At 61.9% G+C, this 23,538-nt stretch overlaps 1 protein-coding gene across 3 annotated transcripts in view; it reads left to right on the top strand.

The window, feature by feature from the left end:
* PHF21B (PHD finger protein 21B) overlaps positions 1 to 23,538 on the top strand; it is a 91,825-nt gene that overhangs the window by 46,165 nt on the left and 22,122 nt on the right. For all 3 annotated transcript variants that reach the window (XM_045463486.1, XM_045463488.1, XM_045463489.1), the window contains exon 3: positions 22,783 to 22,875. In XM_045463486.1, the coding sequence (XP_045319442.1) occupies positions 22,783 to 22,875 (93 nt within the window). The remainder of the gene's footprint in view (positions 1 to 22,782; positions 22,876 to 23,538) is intronic.

Raw genomic sequence — 23,538 nt, 5'->3', positions numbered from 1 at the left:
AGGAGGGGGGTGCACCCACTGCTCAGGAGTGCCGACTAAAAGGGCCCCTCGTGGAATGGATAAATGAGTGACTTGGGCCAAGGGAAAGGGAGAGCGATCCGGACGGAAGACACGGTGTCTTGCTGCTGAGACTCGGAGAGTTCTGGGACCCCCAGCCCTGCGTGGAGCCCCAAGATTCAGTGTGTCCAGGCCATCGCACCCGGTGCCTGCCCGGGCTGCCTGCTGAGGTTGGGGGAGGCAGGGACCCTTTACTCCCCCATCCTGCCATCGGTATTTGAGGGGAGCCCAGTCAGGTGCCAGAAGAGGAGGGGATCCCAGGACCCCCCCCCATCACTACCTGTCCCCTCAATTCAAGCCCTTCCTGAGGCCCAGGTGCAGGGACAGGGACGCAAGCCCCAGGCTGCCGGCCGCTGCTGGGCACTGCCCCACATTTCCTCTTGGGGCAGTAAAACTCGCTCCCCACTCAGGGGCGGGAGGGGCTCAGATTCAAGGCTCTCGTCTGCCTCGGGAGCCCAGGACCCCGTGTCACCGGCCCGGAGTTAAGTTGCCCCATTTTACAGTGAAGGGAGTACAGGCCCCACTCAGGGGTGCCAGGAACCTGGGCCAGAAATACTATAAAGTAGGGTGCCTGGCTGGCTCAGTGGGTTGAGCGTGCGACTCTTGATCTCAGGGTCATGAGTTCAAACCGCATGTTGGGTGTGGAGCCTACTTAAAGTACTACGCCTGGGTGGCTCAGTCGGTGAAGCGTCTGATTCTTGGTTTCTGCTCAGGTCAGGATCTCGAGGTTCATGAGATCGACCCCCGTGTCAGGCTCTGCACTGACAGTGTGGAGCCTGTTTGGGATTCTTTCTTCCTACTCCCCCCACCCCCCTCACTCTCTGCCCCTCTCCTGCTAGTGTGTGTGCATATGTGCTCTCTCTCAAAATAGTAAAAAAATTTTTAAAAATGTTTTTTAAACATTCATTTTTCGAGAGACAAAGAGACAGGGTATGAGCAGGGGAAAGAGAGAGAGAGAGGGAGACCCAGGATCCGAAGCAGGCTCCGGGCTCCGAGCTGTCGGCACAGAGCCCGACGTGGGGCGGGCTCGTCGAACTCATGAACCGCGAGATCGTGACCTGAGCCGAAGTCACCTGGCCGCTTCACCGACTGAGCCACCCAGGTTCTCCTCAAAATAAATGGTTTTTAAAAAGTGTAAAGTAATTTCCACGTGAACCAGAGCTTCATAAATGCCAGTGCTTCTGCAGCATTTCACGTGCCTGAGGGCTCCCCCTTGTTGTGTCAGGTGAGCCTCGTCACCGGCCAATCACAGGAAGTTAAAGCGGGAGACGGACGGGAGCGGGCCGCGATCAAGCACCTTCTAAGCACGCGGTCAGCCCCCCATGCAGCAAGTGCACTGCGATCCTGCAGGGAAAGGGTCTCCCCCCCCAACTGACGGAGGAGGAAGCTGAGGTTCGGGTGGACCTCCGACCGAGCAGGACGCGAGTGCCAGGCCAGAGCCCCGCTCTCCCTGCCTGACTGCGGAGCCTGGACGCTCCCGTTCCCCCACTCTAGTTCCCTGCTCTAGTCCGGGGCTCTCGCGTGGGTTTTAGGTCCCCCCCACCCCCGTGAGGTGGGCTGGGCCAGGGATCTGCGGTTTCTGGCGTCATTCATTCATTCGCTCACTCACCCACTCATCAGGAGCCCGTCTCTCCCCGGGCAGACAGCTGGACGTCCCTCTGCACGTCCTGATGGTCCACGCTGCGCGTCTCCGGCTGGCGGAACCAACGTGTGCCGGCCGACCCAGGGTCGCGTCAGCTTGCTGGTCGGTGGCGGCGGGGCTTGGCGGGGCGCGTGACGTGGCGGTCAGTGCATTTCCTAGCTCTGCGGCTGCCTCCTTTGAGTCCCCAGCGTGTCCCTGACCCGAGGCGGTACCGACACGTTATTGATGGCCCAGCTGTGGTCAGGGCCTCCGGACGGTCCTTTTCTGGGGCCTTTGCGGCCGAGGGAGGAAGAACAGGAGGACGTCACATGGCACGTGGGCTGGAGTTGTGCCCCCCGCCCCCCCCATGTGAGCGCGCGGCCCCTGGGAGCTCCTCCCTCACAACACCAAGTCTGGAAATGAGATGCGCACAGGAGTGACGCGTGTTTCCTCCCTTACCTTCTCTTGAAGGGATGTGGTTTTCCGCTTCCACACAGAGCGCGCCCCACACGGCTCATCAGAAGTCTTACCAGTAGGCGGCCATAGGATTCCCATTTGCAGATGGGGAAACTGAGGCTCGCGGGGCTCAGCCTGTCCCGGAGGGTCAGTGGGCCGAACAGCCGAAGACGTTTTCTCGACCGCCTGCCACACGCGGGGCACCGAGGGTTTGCATGCGTTTGAGACCGAGTTGGTCTCCCGGCTGCTTCGACACAGGCTGGAATGTGCCGGGCAGATTTCCTTGGGGCCCGTGGACCTGCGCGGGGCGGGGGGGGCTGCTGGGCTGGACGCTGGCGCCTCTGTCCCTTGGGCAGAGCCCAGGGGTGAGCCTCTCGCCCCTCCCCCCGGCCGGGGAGCACTTGTCATCTGCATCACTGCACGTGGGGACCAAACCCTGTCACTCGGCTGAACGTAAGGTTGCCAAAGGAGGGCTCGGAGGCGGCACAGCGGGCACGGTGCCCGCCAGGGATTCCAGGCGGCCGGGTGGGGCCTGCAGGAGTGCGGGAGCTGGCCACGTCCCGGGGAGGAAACCGAGGCACAGCCCAGCCTTCTGGGGAGCCAGGCCTCCTGACCTCTCGTGGGGCCTTGCCCAGAGCCCCACACGCTTCCTCCCCTCCGCGTCCTGAACCTTCCCCACGTGTCTGTACAGATCTGGTCCTGCGTCAGACGAAACGGGAACACAGGTCTGTCTGTCCTGCCGAGAGCCTGGGCTTCCTCTGTCCCGGGGATTCTCATGCTGCTGTTGCAGTCCTCTGGGTGGAGGTGACCCCCACCCCCTCACGGTGTGCTGCTGGGGGACAGATGCCGGGACCTGGCTGGTTCCGCCCTGGTCTCCGGGCTTCTGGGCAGAAAGCACGTTATGATGGGGGCCTGCGGGCAGGATCGCACCTGTTGGGGAAGGAGAAGTAGAGGGTTGGGGTGGATAGGAGGGGCCCGGCTGGGTGGTCAGGGGTCTCACCGAGCAGGAACCCGCTCTAGATCTTTCTTCCAGCCTTGGCAGGCCTTGGCTGTGGCTCCCGGGCCCCCTGCCCCGCCTAATCCAGGGGCCTCTGCCTCCGGCTTACGTCCTAAGGTTCTCAGCTCCTTTCCTCTTTCTCTGAGTCAGACCCACCACGCTGGAGCTCGGGGATCAGCCAGTGTAGCCCCACCCCCATCGTGCAGGTGGGGAAACTGAGGTCCATCTGGGTCAAAGGGTTTGCTGGACCTGAACCAGACACCCCCGCTCACCCACCTCCTGGGTGTTCTCCGGAGATTGACCGTAACCTCCGGGCATGTGTGGGTGGTCCTGCCCTCCGTGTGGCCTCCTGCTCCTCCTTGGGGGTCTCAGCTCGGCAGCCAGGCCTTGCTGGAGCGGCAGGCATCTTGATGCCACCCTGAACCTTTGCTGTGCGTTCGCCGGGCCTCTGAGGACAGTCTAGAGCGTGCGCTGTCTCTGTGGCCAGGCTGGTTCTGGCCCGGCTCCCTTCACCTCGTGGCCGGATCTGGTCACGGAAGTGGAATGATCTTCTCAGGCTTGTGGAGGGAATGAAATGAGCCGTGCCCGTCAGGGGCCTAGGCCAGGGTGGCCTGTGTGCCTGGCATCCTGCTCTCTTCCCCTGCAGTCTTGGTCCCCGGATACCGGGGACCTGACTCTGTGTCCCCGGGCCCCCGTGGCCAGCTTTGAGACGCTCCAGGCCCTGGATCGTCTGCCTCTTTCCTGAGTCCGGCTGGGAAAAGGGAGAGGAACCCCCAGTGCGGGTCCTGAGCATGGTGGCCTGAGGCCCTTCTGGCCCCCGCCCCCTGCAGGCTGCTCCCTAGGCCCCCCAAGGGCACACCCTCTCCCCCAGGCCTTAGCCGCCGCTGTGTCCTCTCTCGTGGGCCACCTCACTCCCCTCCTCTGGGAAGGTGCTCCCTCTGCCCCCACAAACTGAGGGGGGATGGGTCTGTACCCACCGAACGGAGCCCCTGGGGGACGGGAGCGGCGTCCGATTCACCCCTGCTTCCCTGAGCCTGGAACAAAATGCAGAAGGGAGTAAGGGAGGGAGGCAGCTTCCGTGGCTCAGGAGGGCCCCGCGGGGGTCCCCGCCCTGGCGCCGCTCCGACACTGCCCTCACCGCGGTCTGTCACCGTCAGCCGGTGTGTCTGGCCCACCGAAGCCCCTTGCCTGGCACACAGTAGGTGCGCGGGCGGTTTTCTGAACAAGTGGGGGGCTCAGAGTCGGGGTTGGTGTGAAAATGGAGCTGTACCGTGACCTTCCGCGGCCGCCGCTGGGTCAGAGGCGCGAGGCGTGCTCAGCTTGGGTGGGATCTGTGCCTTTGCGGTCTCTCCGCCCCTTCTGCTGCACCTGCTTATTCTCAGCGATGGAGATGAGACCAGCTGAGGGTGTGAGGTCAGGGGCCGCCTGACCCCCCCCCCCCCCCGCCCCAGGCCGATGGCACGTGCCCAGCGCTGCAGGGCCCCTGGGAGTCAGGGAGGCTGGCGGTGGGGGCCTGGGAGGGGCCGGAAGCTGGGGGTGACCTTGGGCAAGTCACTGTGTCTTCTGAGCCTCCGTTTCTGCACGTGAAAGGGAACAGCGGTCGTGAGCACTCGGGGCTCCTGAAGGATTGAGTCAAGTCGGGGCTGCGTGACCCAGGGCAGGGGTCATGCCAGGAATGCCGTCTTCACTCTGTGATCTCTCTCCTTGCTCCGCAGATGTTTGCGGAACGTCTTTTAAAGCTCGAAGAGGCTGGAATTTCAGAAGTTGGTCTAGCATTATAAATTAAAATTAAATTCCACGAAAATGACAGTAAGGGGGCTGCCGTCCGTGTCTGTGGGCTGGGTTGGCATGTCCCCGGACGTCTCCTACGTGTGTCCCCTTCTGCCCACGGTGGACCTCGTGTCCACCTCGGGCCCCCAGCCCTGGAGGAGGCAGTACTGGGTAGGCCGGCCCCACCTTGGCCTGGCCGGAGCTCGCCAGCTGCAGGGGGCGGTCCCAGTGGTGGGGGAGGCCTCGGGACCCCGAGGCAAGGAAGCTCCCACGGGTCTGCTGCTGCCACTGCTGAGCCAGGTCCTCAGCGGGGAGTCCCAGGCCGCACTGTGTCCCCCTCGCCGTGAGGCCGCGTGTGGGGGTGATCTGTCCTTGCCCCGGCCTCCTGCTCCACTCTCCCTCCTTGAGCCCTCGACACTTTGGGGGACTCCGGGACACCCACCTTCTGCCCCAGGGACAGGCTTGGGCGCACTTGGGTCTTTGGCCAAGGGCTGGGGGTCACGGCCAAAGACGACCTTCCTTTTCCCCCCCCGGGCCCGTCAGCGAGGATCCACGTGATGCGCTCCCTCTGTGCCCCCCGTCGGTCCACACGCCGTGTCCTGGCCCCCAGGCGTGCACAGGGACGGTGTGAGAGACTTCTCTTGAGCCCGGCACGACGCTCTGTCCTGACACAAGGCCGAGCCCCGGTCCCCCAGCCTTGTTCACGCTGTCTTCTGGCAGCCCGCCGACCGGGGGCGGCACTCGGCCCCCTCCCCGCTCCTTCCGGTGGTCCCGAAGAACCTGAGACCCGAAGACCTGAAATCAAAATAGCCCTCCGTCCCGTTGGGCCCCGCTGCTGGGTGCAGCCTCGTTATCCTGGCTCGTTAACGTGAGGACGCGACGCTCGACCATGCGCCTCTGAAGTCGCGCAGCAGGCGGGAGGACGAGAAATGCTAATGTCCGGTGATTAGAACGTGGTCGGATGGTGCGTGCAGCCTCGCGGTGTCCGTCGGGGCTGGGTTTTGGGTTTCGGGTGTGGAAATAATTAAGCCGACGGGAGGCTTAAGAGCAGGCCTGCCCGGGTCGGACCCTCTTGCCGAGAGCAGGGGCGAATGCTTTCCTGCTGATCTGAACACTCCGTGCCTGGCACGGGTTGGCGGAGTTTTAAGCACATCTGCGTTTTACCTTGACTGTTCCCTTTGACGCGTGGGGAAGCAGAGGCTCTGGGCGAGGGGGCCCCCCACCCCCCCACCCCCACCCGGTAACCGCGGCTGTCATTTTCTTGAGGACGAGGGCCTGATCTTCACATCTTTGTCCCCACCACCTAAAGGTGGGCTTGCTGGGGTTTTCAGCAAGGTCAGTCTTCTGCTTAAAGCCCCCAGAGCCCCAGCAGGTCTCCGTGGCTTCTTGTTCGCATCACTTGTTCCCCTGACCCCTCCCCGCCTCTCCTCCCTCGCTTCCCTGCCTCCACTTGTACCCCTTGTGGCCCATCTCGAGCCCCTGCGCTGTTCTGTGGTAGTCTCACGTGCCCCCAGCTCTCTGTCCGCCCCGCACAGGGTGGCCTCTGGGGCCCTGGGACCCACTCCCCCCCACCCAGCCTCCCCAGCCTCGACCCCCTCTGCATCTCTGCCCGTCCTGTGTCCCTGTCATCTTCTGGTGTCCTGGGCATCCCCACTCCGTGCCCCCCACCTGTGAGATCCTGTCCCAGCGTCTCCATCATCTTCCCCTTGGGGCCCCACGGAGTACTGTGCCCCTGCCCCGTGTGAGCCCCTCTCTCGGGATTTTCGACTAGAGCCTCCTTGGAGGTCTTGGGGAAGGCAGGTCGCGGCAGGGGCCTCGTGCATGCAGCCTCGAGCCACAGTGGGGTTTGGGGAAGCCCTCGGCCTCTGCGGCTTTAAGTACTTTCCATGCTTCTCAGAGAGGTGGGATCAGACTCGTCAAAACCCTGCTGGTAACTGACGAGGCTGGTGTGTGTTTTATCTACGAGAACATGTAGATGACATGTTCCTGATTCCGTTTGATGACACCTCGCCTTTTGGGCCGTAACTGACGTAACCACAAACACGATTCCAGTCCGAACGCAGCGAGTTAGCCGTGAAGTCTCGAAATCCAGAGGCGGGGGGAGGGGTCTGCACCCCAGCTGCCCCCACTTTTCCTTGCTCTCTGGGGGGTTGGCATTGCAACCCTTGCATTGTGTAAACACGTATAGCTTTTTCCTTTGAAATATATTTACGGCAAAAAAGGGCGCCTGGGTGGCTCAGTCGGTTGAGCATCTGACTTCAGCTCAGGTCACGATCTCGCGGTCTGTGGGTTCGAGTCCCCGCGTCGGGCTCTGTGCCGACAGCTCGGAACCTGGAGCCTGCTTCGGATTCTGTGTCTCCCTCTGTCTGTGCCCCTTCCCCGCTTGCACTCTGTGTCTCTCTCTCTCTCTCAAAAATAAATAAACATTAACAAAGTATATACTTACATACCTTGAACTTCACAGATCCTAGCCGTACCGTGTGACGAGTTTTGACACCTGTATACGCTCGAGTAACTGATCCCCCCAGAACGTTCTCACCACCTCAGAAAGCTCCCCCGTGTACCTGCCCGGTGAGGCTCCCCCAGGGCAGCCCCCCCTTCTGATTTCCCTCACCCGACGAGCCCGCCAGCTCCTGGGCTTCGTGTCAGTGGGACTAAGTACTCAGCGAGTGGCCTGTCTTGCTCTGTTCATTCGGCCCCACTTTTGAGGCTCCCCGTCCCACATTCACCAACTGACGGACATTCGGGTGGTTCCCACGTTCCGGCGGTTATGAACAAAGCTTGGAGCATCTGTGTGCACATCGTTTTGGGGACGCGTTTTCATTTCTCGTGTCAATACCTAGGAGGGAAACTGCCAGCTCCTAGGGCACAGGTGCGTGTTCGAGTTTGCAAGAAATCGCCAAGCTCTTTCCCAGAGGGGTGGCCGCACCTCCCGGTCCCCAGCAGCGGTCTGTGACGGTCCCGGCCGTTCTGGCACACTCGGCTGGCCTCCCGGCCCCGTGCCTCGGTGCCTGGGTCCCCTGTGCACCTGTGCTCACACCGGGCGCCCGCCCCGGTGTGGACACTCCCCTTGTTGCTCCCCCTTACTCCCTGGAACTTGGTCTTTCTTGTGTCCATCACTTGTCTCCAGTCCTTCCATAGAGAAGTATGGTTTTTATTCTGAGTGAGTCTTCCTTCTTGTTACCATGGAGCACGGGGTCGAGGCCGTTCATCCTTCTGCTTTCTCGTTAGAAGCGGACGTCCGCGGCTTTTGTCTTGAAATTGCAACGTCCCGTAGAAGAGCTCCATCCAACGGAAGTATAAAGGGAGCCACGTGCATAACCTCACATCTTGGAAGCCTCGTAACCAGTATATCCAAAACCTTATCACTGCAACACGTAACTAACCTCTCCAAATATTCGCGAGCTGTTTTATTCACGCCAAGTCTGTGAAGTCCCGTGTGTGCCTTACGCTGACAGCAAATCTTCGGTGGCACCGGCCACATTTCACGTGCTCACCGGCAACGAGTGCCTGGCTGCCCAGAACTCAGAGGTGGCTCTGGAGCCGTGGAGAACTGAGCTCGGATCCCGGCTCTGCCTCTTGACGTGCTGTGCAATTTGAACAAGCCACCCTGCCTCTCTGAGCCTTAAGTTTCCTTCCCCGTGAAATGGGGCTTCAGCTCCAGGTTGTGGCGGACAAGCTGTGCCAGTGGAGACCGTCCGTGTCGTTGCTCATCTCTGGGGTTTCTTGGCAGGATGTCTCAGGGGCCTGGGGTGCGGCCCTGGGAGGGTTGTGGGGGGAGAAGGGGAGCGCCTGAGTATTGAGAAGTGGGGGCCACGGCCTGGAGCGGCGCTTGGCACAGCAGCATCCTCTGCAAGAGAGCAGCCTCGAAGTGGGTGGGCTGCTAGCACCTTCCCTGCCCCGGAAGCCCAGCAGCGCCCCTGCCCTTGGTCTGGACCCCACTGGGCGGAGCCCTCCAGGGGCGCATGGGGCGGGGGTGCATCCCAGCTGTGGAGACACAGCATCTTGCTTCCTCAGGACCCCCCTAGAGGTGTTCTGCACTATATTTCGCCTACAAGGACTTTTTTCCCCTCCCCTAGTACACGGAACTCAAACTCTAAAACTTATTTTCGACACTTTATTCGTTTCCATGCCGAAGTGCTGTTTCTTCTAAAAATACCCTGGCAGAGAGAGCAGGATGTTGAGTGTCTCCTGGGGGCAGCGGGCTGTGGGCACACCGTCACCATGCACGGCACGGCCCATCACCACGCACGGCACGGCCCGTCGCCGCGTCCAGCTCAGAGCAGGCTCTGCGTGAGGCCCGGGCGTCCCTGCGCGGGGTGGGGAGGGGGCGGGGCCACCCCTTCCAGAGCTGAAGGTCTTGCGTTCCTAATCTCGCCGATCCCTCACCCCCCTGTGAAGCCGATGTCGGCGACCCCGCGTCCCCGTCTTGTAGAGAAGCTGAGGCTCTGGTGGCCAGGTGGCCTCACCAAAGTCCCAGCTGCCTGAGACCGTGTTGTCCTCGGGGAGCCACCGTTGTTTCAGGGACTCCGAGGCTCCAGGTGTGTGGCCCCTGCTTCCCTTTGGACTGTCAGAGCAAACCACTGTGGACCAGTTAATTGTCCCCGTTTTACAAAGGAGACAGCCTGAGGTCCGGCGAGTTTGCATAAAGCTGTGCAAGCAGTGACAGCCCGTCCATGGCAGGGCTGGGATTTGACTCCAGGTCTTTCGGCCGCTTCCCTGCAGTTCCCAGCGAGGCACCTCGGGCACGTGTGGGGGCAGGAGTGACAGCTGGACGGGTCACCGCGACCCCTTGGAACCGTCAGTGGCAGCCTACACGTGTGGACGTGCGGTTGGCGTGGCATTTTTAGAAGCTCTGCTCTAAACGTGGCAAGAGTGGACGCTGTGTTCGAGGGTGTGTTTAACGGGGCTTCGACGCTTCCAAGGTCCCGGGAGCTTCCCCAAGTGCAGCGGGCGCTGCCCTTCCCCCCCAAGGCATTAGGCTGCAGGTGCGTGGCTCCCAGCCCGAGGTCTCCCTGGGACTCTCGAAGGGAGGATGACAGCCCCGGGGTGGCAACGTGAAGCAGCCCGGAGATGGCCCCAGGGTTCGGGGGACACTTCCTGTAGTCTCTGAGCAAGACCACAACCGGATGGGGAGGAGGGCTTCTCTTTCCACGCTGGAGAAGCCGTCCCAGGGAAGCACTCTGATTGGTCTGCTGGGTCACATGCCCGCCCTCTAGACCAATAACAGATCCCGGATAACCCGGTGCCGTGATTGGCCCGGTTGAGTCATGTGGCCCAGCCCGCCCCTCCCCCCCCCCCCCCCCCCCCCCTTCCCGACCCAGTGGGCGAACGTCCTCTGTAGCCCATGCTCTTGTTGAGTGAAGGCTGAAGAAGGGCCTGCTGGCCTGGCACGGGAGCCAGGGAGGGCATGCCAGGCAGGGGGCCCAGTGTGCACCAACACACGCGTGTGCAAGGGCGTGGACGCACGAAGTGTCCCCGGGTCTGCTGGCCCCTTGTCACCCTGCTTCCCAGGGAGTGGGCTAGGCGGTGGTGTTTGCAGACCACCGTCCTTGGGGACGTGGGCGGAGCCTGGCCAGGGTGAATCCAGGAGGGGCATGCATGTCAGAGGAAAGGCCCCCAAAAGTCTGCTCAGCCGTTCACCCAGGGGTGAAGGGGGGAGCCAGTGAAGAAAGCAAATTGACGCTTCTCCTGGGGCACCTGGGTGGCTCAGTCGGCTGACTGTCTGACTCTTGGTTTCTGCTCAAGTCGTGATCTCGCAGTTCGTGAGTTCGAGCCCAGCTTCGGGCTCTGCGCTGACAGCCTGCTTGGGATTCTCTCCCTCTCTCTCTGCCCCTATCCTGCTAGCACATACTGTCTCCCTCTCTCTCTCTCTCTCTCTCTTTCTCAAAATAAATAAGTGAACTTAAAAAAAAAAAATTCCTCTCCCGGCACGGCATTGAGTTCTTGGGCTTCAGCTTTCTCGTCTGTAAAACGGGCAGCCCTCTGCGCCTCACAGAATGGCGGGAGGGTCGGCCGAGGTGGTGTATGCGAAGCACCGGGTAGGTGCGGTGCCTGGCGGCCGGTGGGTGAGCAGTAACTTTCTTACAGTCTCGCTGGACTAGAGCGGGCGTCAGGCTCCCACGGGCAGACGGGAAACATTTGCTGTTGGGCCCCTTCTCTTTCTCTTTTTGGGTCAGTATCACCTGCTCCGGGGCTCAGTTTCCCCACCTGTAAAACGGGAAGCCTAGAGAGATTCTGCGAGGTCGCATCCGGCAGCTCACGACCGTCAGCAACTGTTCGTGTTCTTAGAAGGCTGGCCTGAGACGTCTGCCCCGTTCGGCTCTCTAAGCAGCTGCCGGGCCGCCATCCTGTGGGGCGTAAAGGTTGGTCTGCGGGGCACGGGAGTGCTCAGAGATGCTCTGGCCCCGTCCTGTTTCCTGTAGAGTCGCAGGGGATGCTACTGCCCCCGAGAAATGCCCTTTAGGCTGAACAGTCCCTGGAGGGAATGGCGTGAGAGGGTCTCTGTCCCCGCTCAGCCATGCTGAGTGTCCCTGTGTGCCTGTGGCTGCAGCCACCTAACAGACCTGGTCCCCTCCCCCTAAGAGGACGATGGATCTTCTTCCCCGGGATGTGGGGAGGCCGGAGGTGGGTTCTGGGTGGGCTTCCTCCAGCATCTGCGCCGCACCTGCTACGGCCGGCCTCGCTCCTGTCTTCTTACCCTGACCTGGGGGCGCGTCTCAGCGAGGCTGGGGCGCCTCCCAGGACATGACCTCGTGGAGCCTGCTCAGGGTGCGGTGGGTCTGGCATCCGGAAACGTGTCGGGGAAAGAGTGAGGATCAGACGGGGCGTTCTCTCCTGCGGGGGGACCGCGCGGGCGCGGCACGGGCCTGGAGATGCCACGGTGGGTGCTATCAGAGCGTGGAATGCTCTTAGGCAGGCCTTCACCACGCCCACCACACTCCCTGCCCTAGGCCTGGGCGGTCAGTGTCGAGTTCAAAAGATGTCTTCCAGTGATCTGGTTGACCACCCCCCTAGACAGTGGTGACCCCGTCACAGAGATGGGGAAACTGAGTCAGGAGATGAGGTCACTCCGAGGTGAAGGCAGCACCACCTTGTTTCTCTTTGGCCCAAGAGACCTTGGGACCCTCCCCTCCTGCCACACGGGGCCACGTGCAGAAGAGTGACCCCTGTAATCCCTACCATGGCCGTCACCGCCCAGGTCCCAGAGTGCTGCCACCAAGTAAGTGTCACAGGCCCCTCGTGTCCTGCTCCAGACAGGCTGGTGCTGGGACGTACCTCTGGGAGGGAAGGGGTTCGGCTTGTGGCCTGTATCAAGCGCCTCCTGTGTGCCAGGCATTGTCTTCCGCAGACCCCCTGCATGGCTGAGATGGCCGTGCTGAGCCCTCGGGGGACCCTGAGCCCCTCTCTGTGTGTCCTCCCTTCCTCCCCACGACCGGGTCTCCTCCTGCAGGACAGAGTCAGGAGGAAGAGAGGGAGGGGTAGGGCAGGGTGGTGGGAAGAGAAGGGTCCCCTCCCAGGGTGCCCCCCAGGTCCCCTCCCAGCCGTCTCCCTCAGGCCACCGCCTGGGGCAGGTCACTTCCTCTCCCTACGTTTTGAACATCCACACATCCATCGGAGTCCTGGTGCTCGTCTTCCAGAACGGTGGCGACCAGCTAGACACAGAGGTGCTTTATCAACGACGAACAACGCTCCCACGCCCTCCCCTGCTGGCAGGAACCTCCCATCCGCCTCTGTCTGTGCTGGCCGAGTGGAGGCCGAGTGGGGGGGCCCGCTCCCTGGCCGGCACCTTCAGATCTGAGTTCACATCCCGGCCCTGCACCTGCTGAGAGCCTGTACCCTCACAGCCCAGGTGGGAACCTTGACTTGCTTCCATCTGTCCACACGGTACGCTGCTCCCCCAGCTAGAACCCTTGTGGGGATGCCCGGCCCTCCCCTGAGGGGTGCTCAGGAGCTCCCCGCCGAGTTGCTGGAAGGTTCTGTATCTTCGTCTGGGTGGTGGTTACTTGGGCTGAGCTCTGCGCCTTTCGCTGTAAGTAAATCGTGTCTCCGTTTCACCAAGGGGGGGGCCCCTTTCGGAAGCCGAGAGTGTCTGGGTCACTGCCCACGGGAGGCTCGGCGGAGGCGCTCTGTCAGCGGGCTTCCCGGGGCTCCGTGCAGATGTGCGTCCCCTAAATTAGATTCCGGGGCATCGGAGGTGGCAAGATGATGAGGCCGAGGCCAGGAGGAGTGCGCGGCCGCCGACCACACGTGGAAATTAGATTTATCTTCCCAAGGTCCGCGGGTCGGTGGGGAGAGCCGGGAGAAGCCCTCCCGTGGATCGCACAACTCGGCCGTTGTGATTTGTTTGAAGACGCGGACCTGGCGGGGCCGCCTCCACATCCGAGGGCCCAGAGAGCTGCTCCGGGCCTCCCGCCAAGGGGCAGACACAGATACTTCAAGTCCCAGATAGCAGGGGCCCCGAGGCGAGGGCGACAGGTGGCCTGTGGGGAGCAAGGCCTGGGGACAGGCAGGTACCACCCCTGCCGTGTTTTCCTCTGGCCTCGGGCCCCTGTGCCCCTGCCTGGGCAGCCTCGGAGACAAGCCGGCAGCCTTCCCGGCAGGCGGGGGGCTCCGGCCACAGCATCTTCGCTGCGGCCCGGCCCCTCCTTGAGAGGACCCCTGCAGAGCGGGGGAGGCAGCCTGCTCTCGGGCTTTCTAGCCAGGGGCCACCATCCCTGGGGACAGGGGTACCTGGAGGGCCGGGCAGGGGTGCCAGCTGGCTTCTGCCCTCCGTCGTCCAGTGCCGTCTCAGAAATGGCACTTTTTCCCCAGTTTTGTTGGTGTGATACGGCTGCTTTAGCTGCTCTCCCGGACGCCCCTCTCCACTACCCCCCCAACTGCAGAAAGGGCACAGCCCCCCGTCTTCAGTCCACCAGGCCATTTAGAGCATGTGTTTCCTGCTAAATAGCATAAAATTACACCCTTTCAAGTTAATGAAAGCACTTGGCGACGCTGGGGCTGCTGGGGCAGGGGGTGGGGTGGGGGGGTTAAATGTCAGCGCAGAGAAGCCGCCTGTGTTCTCTGGGGTTTGCTGATGACGAGCGGCCTCCCCTGGAAGGACCTCTGCATTGGTTAAGTGGCCCCGGGCAGCCTGCCTCAGCTGGCCCACTCGGTCAGGGTCACCGGGACCTGGCTGGGCGGGAGCCGCCTGTGCGGGGGGCCGTGCCGTTTCCCCCGCTGTGCACTCGGGAAATGGGTTTGCGTTGCAAACCCTGTGGTGCTTGGAGAAGCCGGTTTCAGGAGACGGTTCTTGTGTTAAAGCCCCAGTGCCACAGTCTCCTGAGAGTCCCTTTGGACGTGCCCCCCTCTCCCGGGAGCTGCTCTCAGTGGGGACCACCTGCCAGCCCCCGGGGGAGAACAGGACGCCCAGGGCAGGGCCGGCAGGTGTGGGTGCCCGTCGGCAAGAAGAGCCTTAGGACAAGGCCGGTCCTGGGCTGGGCGCCACCGTGGGATGCTCAGAAGCCCCGCCCCCTCGGGAAGCAGCCAGCCAGCAATCCGTCATGTCAGAGGAGGCCAGAACCCACTTCCTGCTTGCCCCAGAGGGCTCCCTGGCTTACAGTCCACACCTTACCCCCCGGCCTCAGATCTGGCCTCCACACAGAAGCCCCCTTCCTGCCCTGCTACACCATCCAAGAGCCTACAGTGGCTGACGGCTCCCCATCTCCCACAGGGCATGGCCACGCTCTTGGGCGTGGCATTCAAGGCCCTACCTGGCTGTCTACTTCACCGTACCCACCTTTGGCTTTGTGGTTCGGCCCCCAGTGCTCCGAGCTCCTGGTGCCCTCACCCCCCCCTCCTCCCCCGTCCCTCCTATTTACCACGCACTTACCTGGCTGCCCCCTTGATCAATTCTGGTGCGTCTCTCAGGGCCCAGCTCGGACACCACTCCTCCAGGATGCCTCCCCCCTTCCCCTCTGCAGAGCCCTTTCTGTCTTCTTTTACGCTTAGTTTTTAAAATTTTTTTTTTTTCAACGTTTATTTATTTTTGGGACAGAGAGAGACAGAGCATGAACGGGGGAGGGGCAGAGAGAGAGGGAGACACAGAATCGGAAACAGGCTCCAGGCTCCGAGCCATCAGCCCAGAGCCCGACGCGGGGCTCGAACTCACGGACCGCGAGATTGTGACCTGGCTGAAGTCGGACGCTTAACCGACTGCGCCACCCAGGCGCCCCTACGCTTAGTTTTTAATGACAAGTACGCAAAGGGTGCTGTGATAAGCCTGCACGTGCTCTCTGCCCGAAGCAATCAGTGGGCACTTCGCCACATTTGCGCCGATCGTCTTTTGAACAAGTAAGATGTGCAGAAGAAGCAGGTGCCCTCCGGACTCCCCCTCGCCGTCCCCCTCCCCCCCCACCGCCAGGGACACCCACGATCGTGAGTCGGTTTTGCACGTTTACTCAGCGTCAGCAAACCAGGCCGTCCCGTGGTGCTTACTCTATGTGAACGTAGCGGGTGGCGGGTACCGCTCGTGGGTTTCACCCAAGGGCCTGTCTCTGCGGTGACGCGTCTACATCCGGCTTGTGGCTCTGGCTGCCGGGAGCCAGAGAACGTCCCCCGTCGGAGGGACGTTGTGGTGGGTCCGTCCCCTGCCGATGGGACAGTCCCTTTTCCCCGAGGCAGGTGCTGTTGTGCAACACGTGTGTCCCGGGCACGTGGGCACTCGTGGCCCTGGGGGGTGTGTCCAGAAGGGGAGCCGCGGACCTGGCCCTGCCCGTGTTCACTCTGTCGGGCAACCCCGTGGCCGTCGTCCCCACGCCGGCCTCTCCCTCTCTTCCTTGTCTCGATGCCGCCTTGGTCCTTGACGCACATTCGTGACGGGAGGAGCCACTGGAAGGACCCAGGCGCCAGCAGCTCTGGGCCAGGTGGGAGGGACGCTTGTCCCATTCCCGGCGATGGGAACGAATGTGTCTGCCGGTCGGCCGAGCCCCCCCAGTAGGGACACGGGCATGGTGGACACAGGGACTCCCGGGACACGGCGGCGGGAGCAAAAGCTGGCGCGTGTTTCCCTGGGCTTTCGCACGAACCTCCAGTGGCCCCCGCTGGCCCTGCGTGGACGGGCTCGGGTTAGCGGGAGCCGGCGTGGGGGCCCCGGGCTGGGTGGGCGGTGGTGGCCGAGCTGAGCGGGAGCATGCCGGCCGCACGCGGAGTGAGCCCAGGGCCCGTCCCGCAGCCAGGGTTCACCCGCGAGCCACAAACTGGTTTCGCACGACAGCCAAAGTGGTGCTTGTGTTAGAGTACTGTTTATCGGTGCTTACTGGTGTTGGGGCTCACTTGCGTTTGGCCCGCGTCCCAGCCAGCCTCTGAGAAGGCAAGGGACCTCAGAGCTCCAGAAGCCACACAGCCGCACAGCTCGAGTGGAGGGATGCGAACCGAGGCCACCTTCCCTGGGGCTGCTGGGTGGTCCTGGGGGGCCCGGGGCTGCTGCCCCCCTGTCGTCGCCCAGCTCGGGGGGAGGCGGGAGCCAGGAGGGGTGCGGGATGTGGGAGCCCCGGCTCTGGGCAGCAAGTCCCGTCCCAGCCGCTGGAGAGGCCCGAGAAGCAGGGCCGCACGCTTCCCTGCTGTCCTCAAAGCTGCGCTCGGCACTCCGCGTCCCCTGCCGGACGGCACCCTCCCAGGCGAGGTTAGTGGAGGTCGCGGGGAGAGGCGGGTTCCTCCGGGGCAACCTGGCTCTTGTGTCCACAGTGCTGGCCGGAGCCCCGCCACCGAGGGCGGAGGGCAGGTCCCGGCTCTGCCACTCGCTGTCCCGGGGCCCAGTAAGCCCGCCCCCTCTGGGCCTGTCACCTCATATGGAACACATACGGTCAAGTAAGGGAGGGACAGGCGTGCACTTACAGAAACGTTTGTCTCTGTGTGATGCGGCCTCCTTCTGTGAGGCCGCTGCTCCTGTGATGAATTCTGAGGTCCTTAAGGGCCACCTTCCGCTCTGGCCACTGACCACGCCACGGGTACACAACACCCCCCCCACACACACACACCAGCCAGGGCTCACTGGATCTCCCTCCTCCTCCCTGTCCATCCTGTCCCTAACGTGACCCGGGGGAGGGGCTCACTGTGACCCCGTGCCCGCCCCCTGCACCATTCCTGCACCAAGGGAGAGGAAAGGGGAGGGCCTGGACGACTGGGTCCCACTGACTCGCGGCCTGTCCCGGGGGCCACAGACTGGGCAGGAGAGGCAGACGGCCACCGAGGCCCTGCATGCTGATGGAGCCTTCCCGTGATTGCCCTCTCCGCCAGTTCTGGTGGCCGCTGGGGTCCCTTCCTGCTGTCCGCGTGCGAGGCCCTTGCTGGTGGGCCGTGTGGAAGGCGCAGGCACACGCCTGCCCGAGGACGGTCCCCGGATGCGGTGGGAGGTGTGACGGTCACTCTTCCCATCGTTGAGCGTCAGGGGCTGACCTTCGGGGTCAGACGGGCCGGAAGCTGGCAGGTCAGGGCAGGCCCTGGCTCGAGGTCCTGCGTGGGAGTCGTTCTGTCCGGTCCTAGAGGTTGGCCAGTGCTCACGGCTGGGTTGCTTCGGGAACACGTCTACCCACGTGACCTGGACGGGGCCACCTCAGGACCCCCTGGGTTCCGCCGAGAGGACAGCCCTGTGAGGTCTGGGGTCAGCGCCCAGAGGTCACGGTCTGCGTGGGTGTGGAGAGCGGGCTCAGGCAGGGGTGAAGCTGGCCGTGGCCTACCGCCTGTGCAGGTGGCAGAGGGCAGGCCCACCTGATGGTGGACCCCGGTGGCCGTGCGTGCAGAAAGAGCCCCCCGTGCCTCGGCCGCTCCCCGAGGCCCTCCTGGTTTAACGACATCTGTCAGACACCCGCTCCGGCCAGGACCTGGGCTGGACTCCACACGGAGAGGGGCTTCAGCCCCGCCCCGCCCCGCCTTGCCGACGGGGCCCTCCTGTCCCGCCCCGCGGGGGAGCAGAGACCGGTTCTGGTCCCTCGGGTCAGAGGCTGGGGTGGGAGCAGCCGCGGTGAGGCCGGGCTCACGGACCCCGTTGCCAGCCAGATGCCCCGTGGGTGCTCCGGGACGTTTGCTGAACGAATGAGGGAGAGAAGGGGGTCCCCGTGGGCAGAGGGCGTCTGGCAGTGCCCGGAGGTCTAGGGAGGCCACGACGGGGAGGACCTTGGCCACCGCAGTGCACAAGCAGCAAGTCGGCATGAAAGCACCTCCACCCGGCAGGGGCGTGGCCCCGTGGCCTGGTCCCGTGGCTCGCCCTGGCCAGGGGTTTACTGAAAGCCCAGCAGGCTCTGGTGTCTGCCCTTGGGCACAGAAGGAAACACGGATGGGAACGTAGGCAGGAAGCCCGAGAGGTGGTGGGTCTGGTTTTCTTTCCTTCTTCCTCGCGCTGCTGGGCACCAGGGTATTTTACTCTGATTTTGGGGGCAGGGAGAGGCAAGTCCGTACACCCCACCTGAGAGTCAGGGGGTGCCCAGGTTTGCCCAACAAGACAGGGGCCCCTCCGGGGCGGGTACCTGGTCAGGCTGATGCCACGAGTCCCGGCCCTCCCCGCTTCCCGGCAGGCTGGCCGGCTCCGACCCTCCCCCTTTGCGCAGCGCTCACCGTGCGAGCCGGCCCCACGGCGCCCGCTGCCTCCGACCCGCCCGCGCCCCGTGCAGCAGGCTCTGTTCCTGTGGCAGATGAGGGGACTGGGCCCCGAGAGCTGGGGGGCCACACGCAGCTGCTGTGAGAGCCGGGCTGCCCCAGGGACTCCGCCGATGCAGGACAAATGTGAAGTTATCTTTGACTTTTATGGCCCTTTTTTTCCCTATTAAGATGCTTAGAGCTGTAAATGTAGTCCTAAAGAGCTCATTTATCCTGACGAAAGTGTGGCTATAAACTATCCGGTGCTCGTGACATAGCCGCTGAGATGATTGTTTCTGCTGGTACCGATAAATTCCGACGCGGAGCAGAAAGGTCAGCCCCTGCCAGATAAAATGTCTTTTCAGCTTGTTAATTAAAGCTTCATAAGGACACGGAAGAACGCGCTCTGGGGCGGAACTTAGAAAAGGAGCAAACAGATGAGGCGTGCAGGGTGCCCGGAAGCCGGCCCCGCGCACACGGGGAGTGGACGCTCGTGGCAGGTGACTTTGGTGTCCTGGGAGGCGACCCAGCGTGCCCAGAAGCGCGAGGTGGAGGGACCCGGCTCAGCAGCCCCGTTTGTAGCAAACTTCTCCTAAGCGCCCAGGACTTCAGGCTTTGACCAGGGAGTGGTCCCGTCTCTGGGCCTCCTCTCGATGCCCCGGCACAGAGGGACCCCGACACCCTGCGAGGTGCTCCTTAAAGCCCGGTCAGGCACCCCGAGCGAGCCCCAGGCAGCGGCCGCCGTGGGGCTGGGCTGCAGTCAGGCAGGATTTTAGCTGGTGAGTCAGCCCGTGAATGCTGTTCGTTCTGCGAGCTGGGGGCGTCTTAGCCAGAAGGGGATTCCCAGGGGAAGTAGGCTGGCCCCTTGTTCCCTGGCTCCTGTAGGTGCCGGGCGTGCATTTGCCCAGAAGTGGTGCGGCCTCAGGATCCTCCGGTCGGCTCCCGTCTATGCAGGAATCCCTGCTCCCAGGGGGCCACACAGCTTCGCTCACTGATGACACCAGGTGCCCGTGGGGGTCTCTGATGCAGAACCTGCCAGAGGGACAGGGCGGTTTCCTCTTGGCTTGTGGTCCCCAGGTTGGCAGAATCACCCGGAAGCTTGCTAATCAGATGGGGCACCGTGCCCGCCTCCACCTGTGCACGCCTGGGCCGGAGCGGGGCGGACGGGGGTGGTCGGGGTGGGGGGCGCGTATCCGGCTGGAGGCAGGCCCCACAGGTGGTGCGGATCGCCAGCAGGGCTGGGCCGGGGAGGGCAGAACTTTCTACACTCATCCCTTTGCAGAAGGCAGGGCAGACTCTTAAAATGTGGGCGTTGGGGGGCGCCTGGGGCGTTATTTTAGCACTGCTCCCCAAGCTGTTCTGGCCAGAGACCTGAGGCGGCATTACGGGTTGAGACGCGTCCCCGAGAGGAGACCGCGTGTGTGTTTCATGCTGTCTGTGTTGTGCGTCCAGCCCTGTTCCGGCCAATGTCCACGGTGGATTTCCCGTTAAACGTGCAGGGTGTGGCTCCCCACCGAGAGGCGGGCAGCCGGCTTGGACGACCTGAACCCGCTTGGGGCAGGTGACCTATTCCAGAGGAGGGAGGAGCCGGCCCTCCATCAGGAGAAGCTGCGCTGGGGCTTGTGGGGCCTGCGACCCTCCGCTGTGTCATTTGGGGACAGATGAAACCAGCACCAGAATCGGGACGGCGAACACATCCCCCGCCCACAACCTGGAAACGTTTCCCGGCGCGTTTTGTAATCCCTTCCTCCCATCCCCCCATCTCCACGTGATCTGACCTGCTCCTTCGTTTTGGAGATTGGTTGGCTCTTTCTGGAATCTTACATAAATGGCATCGTACGACGCGTCCTCCTTTCCTTTTTGGCGGGGGCGCCCGGCTCCTTCATTCAACCAACATTTGGAGGTTCGTCCCGGCCGCGTGTAAGAGTTGCTCCTTCCTTTTGATCGCCGAGCGATGCTCCGTTGGGTGCAGACAGCACAGGTTGTTCAGCTGCGGGCCTGGTGGCCTTTAGGCTGTTCCCAAACGGGACGTCTGGAAGTCCCAGATCGGGGCGCCTCTGCGTCTGGGTGCCCTCTTCTCGCTGAGACCTCGCGTGGGGTAAGGGGCTCGCGGTCTCTCTGGGGCTCTTTTTACACGACGCTAATCCCACCGAGTTCATAAGGCTCCACCCTCCTGACTGAACACTTCCCAAAGCCCCCACCTCCTGACACCCCCACATCGAGAGCCTGGACTCCCAACATGTGATTTTGGGGGGACACGCACATTCAGTCCATAGCAGTAAATGTGCATTTAACTTTTTGAGAAACGGGCAGACTGTTTTCTGGGGTTACTGTGCCCTCTTACGTTCCCAGGAGCCGTGGGTCAGCTGCTGTCTGTCACCACCACGTCCCGATCTGGTCCGTCCCCCAGGAGGCGGGAGGAGTGCCTCATTGGGGCTTTAGTGAGCACTTCCCGAATGACCGACGCTGTCTAGCATCTTCTTGGGGGCTCATTTGCCATCCACGCGTCTTTAGTGAAGTATCTGTTCGGATCTTGTGTTCATTGTTTTCATCACGTTTTCTGATTAGCGTGTTTCGAGAGTTTTTTGGGTTTTTTTAATGTTTGTTTATTTTTGAGAGAGAGACAGAGTGAGCAAGGGGGCGGGGGGGTAGAGGGAGAGAGAGAGAGGGAGACACAGAATCCGAAGCGGCTCCAGGCTCTGATCTGTCAGCACAGAGCCCGACACGGGGCTCGAACCCACGAACCGTGAGATCATGACCTGAGCTGAAGTCAGACGCTCAACTGACCGAGCCACCCAGGCGCCCCTCAAGAGTTAGTCTAAGTCTGGACACCAGTCTTTTATCAGCCAACTTTTAAGTGTGTTTTTCCCAGCCTGGGGCTTTCTACTCTCTTTACAGGTAAGCTTCAGGAGTTTTTAAATTCTTTTTGTAGCCCAGTTTACTAATTCATTCTCATATGGATCATGCTTTTGGTGTTAAACGTATGACTCTTTGCCTACCCGAGGGTCCCAAAGATTTTCTCCTGCGGTTTTTTTCTAGATGCTTTGTATTTCTAGGCTTTACATTTAGGCTCTGCTGCATTTTGCTGTGGTTTTTAAAATATTGCGCCAAATATGTATTCAAGTTCATTTTTCTTGGTTTTTAGTATACAGGTATCCATGTGAAAAACCTTACTTTTAAAAAAGCAAGTTGGGGGGTGTGTGGGTGGCTCGGTCGGTTAAACCTCAGACTTTGGCTCAGGTCCATGAGTTCCAGCCCCCAGTCGGGTGAGCACGAGCCCTGCTTCGGGTGAGACCCGCTTCTCCCTCCCTCCCTTTCTCTCCCTCTCTGCCCCCGCTGTGGGATTCTCTCTCTCTCTCTCTCTCTCTCTCTCTCTCCCCCCTTTTCTCTTTGCCATTCACGCACTTGTGTCCCCCGCCCCCAAAATAAATAAATAAGTTGGGGCCTCACATTGGGTGAGCTCCAGCCCTCTTCTCTCTCTCTCTCTCTCTCTCTCTCTCCCCCTCTCTGCCCCTCGCTCACTTGCCCCAACCAAAATAAGTAGAAAATAAATAAATAAATAAATGAATGAATGATTAAGAAGTCGAGGCACCTGGGTGTTGCAGACGATTAAGCGTCTGACACTTAATTTCAGCTCGGGTCATGATCCCAGGGTTGTGGGGTCGAGCCCCGTGTCGGGCTATGTGCTGACAGCTGGGAGCCTGTTTGGGATTTTCTCTCTCTCTCTAGCTCTCTCTCTGCCCCTCTCTCTCTCTCTCTCAAAATAAGTAACATTAAAAAAGAGAAAAAGCTGAGGTGCCTCAGGGCTAATTATTTTCTGGACGATGCCGTCCTTTCTCTCGCTCTAGTTTCCAGAATTTCTTTCTTTTTTTTTTTTTTTTTAATTTTTTTTTTAACGTTTATTTATTTTTGAGACAGAGAGAGACAGAGCACGAACGGGGGAGGGTCAGAGAGAGAGGGAGACACAGAATGTGAACCAGGCTCCAGGCTCCGAGCCATCAGCCCAGAGCCCGACGCGGGGATTGAACTCACGAACCGCGAGATCGTGACCTGAGCCGAAGTCGGACATTTAACCGACTGAGCCACCCAGGCGCCCCTAGTTTCCAGAATTTCTTACATGACCAAGTTACCTCGGTGATCGTAAACTCCTGATGAAGGAAGGGAAGGGCGGGGTTTGCTGCCCCCTGCTCGGCCAGCCCGGTGGGAGCCACGCACCGTCTCAGCGCCGTGTCCCCGTGGTCCTGGCTCAGCGCCCCCTCCTGTCTTGCAGGCTTTGGGAACCATCACTGCAGTGCCTGTCACGGGTCCTCAGGTCAGCTCCTTGCAGAGGTTGGCCGGACAAGGAGCGGCCGTGCTACCTCAGGTAAGCAGCTCGCAGGTGGGCCCCGGAGAGTCTGTCCGTCTGTCCCCAGCCCCTCTGGCGCCGAGGACGTGCTCCCGTCCCTTCCCTCCCCTGCCTCTCCTGCCTGTGAGAGGAGGAGACGGATGTTCCGAGTAGACCCAGTGTCGACAGTGAGGAATTGCAGAATCCTTTTAGTGGGTCGTGACCAGGACTTTTTCTGTTTTCACGGAATCAACGAGGCTGGACTAGAATAGGACAGAACGTAGCAAGATGCACCAAAGGCATTGTTTCTCGAATCCCTTGTGTCGGGGCCGGGTCGCGAGGCCACAGGCGTTTCGGTCACAGTCAAAGCAGCGTGAGAAACTCTGTCCAAGATGATTCTTTCGGGGAGGCAGCGAGGTGCTCGGCTAGTCCATGCCTGGGCTCCGCACTTTGGACAAGTCGCCTGGCCTCTCGACCCTCCTGGACCGAATCTCCTGTGCTGCAGAGGGGCTGGTGCAGGTGGCTCCTTGGTGGCCAGGGGGATGAATCGGACGGCACAGAGGTGTCCTGGTACCGAGCAGGTGCAGGCTAGCGGTTCACCGGTGCTCGGCTGTGTTGAGCGAGTGTGGTGTGCCCGGTGGCCCGCCAGGGCTGCTGGCCCCAGAGGGGAGGACGGCTCCCGCAAGTCATGAGGTCTGGGGT

This window comes from Leopardus geoffroyi, chromosome B4, assembly GCF_018350155.1.
Source record: "Leopardus geoffroyi isolate Oge1 chromosome B4, O.geoffroyi_Oge1_pat1.0, whole genome shotgun sequence".
In the NCBI taxonomy this organism is placed as follows: Eukaryota; Metazoa; Chordata; class Mammalia; order Carnivora; family Felidae; genus Leopardus; species Leopardus geoffroyi.
Note: the sequence above shows the minus strand (reverse complement) of the source record. Positions and strands in the feature narration are given on the sequence as shown.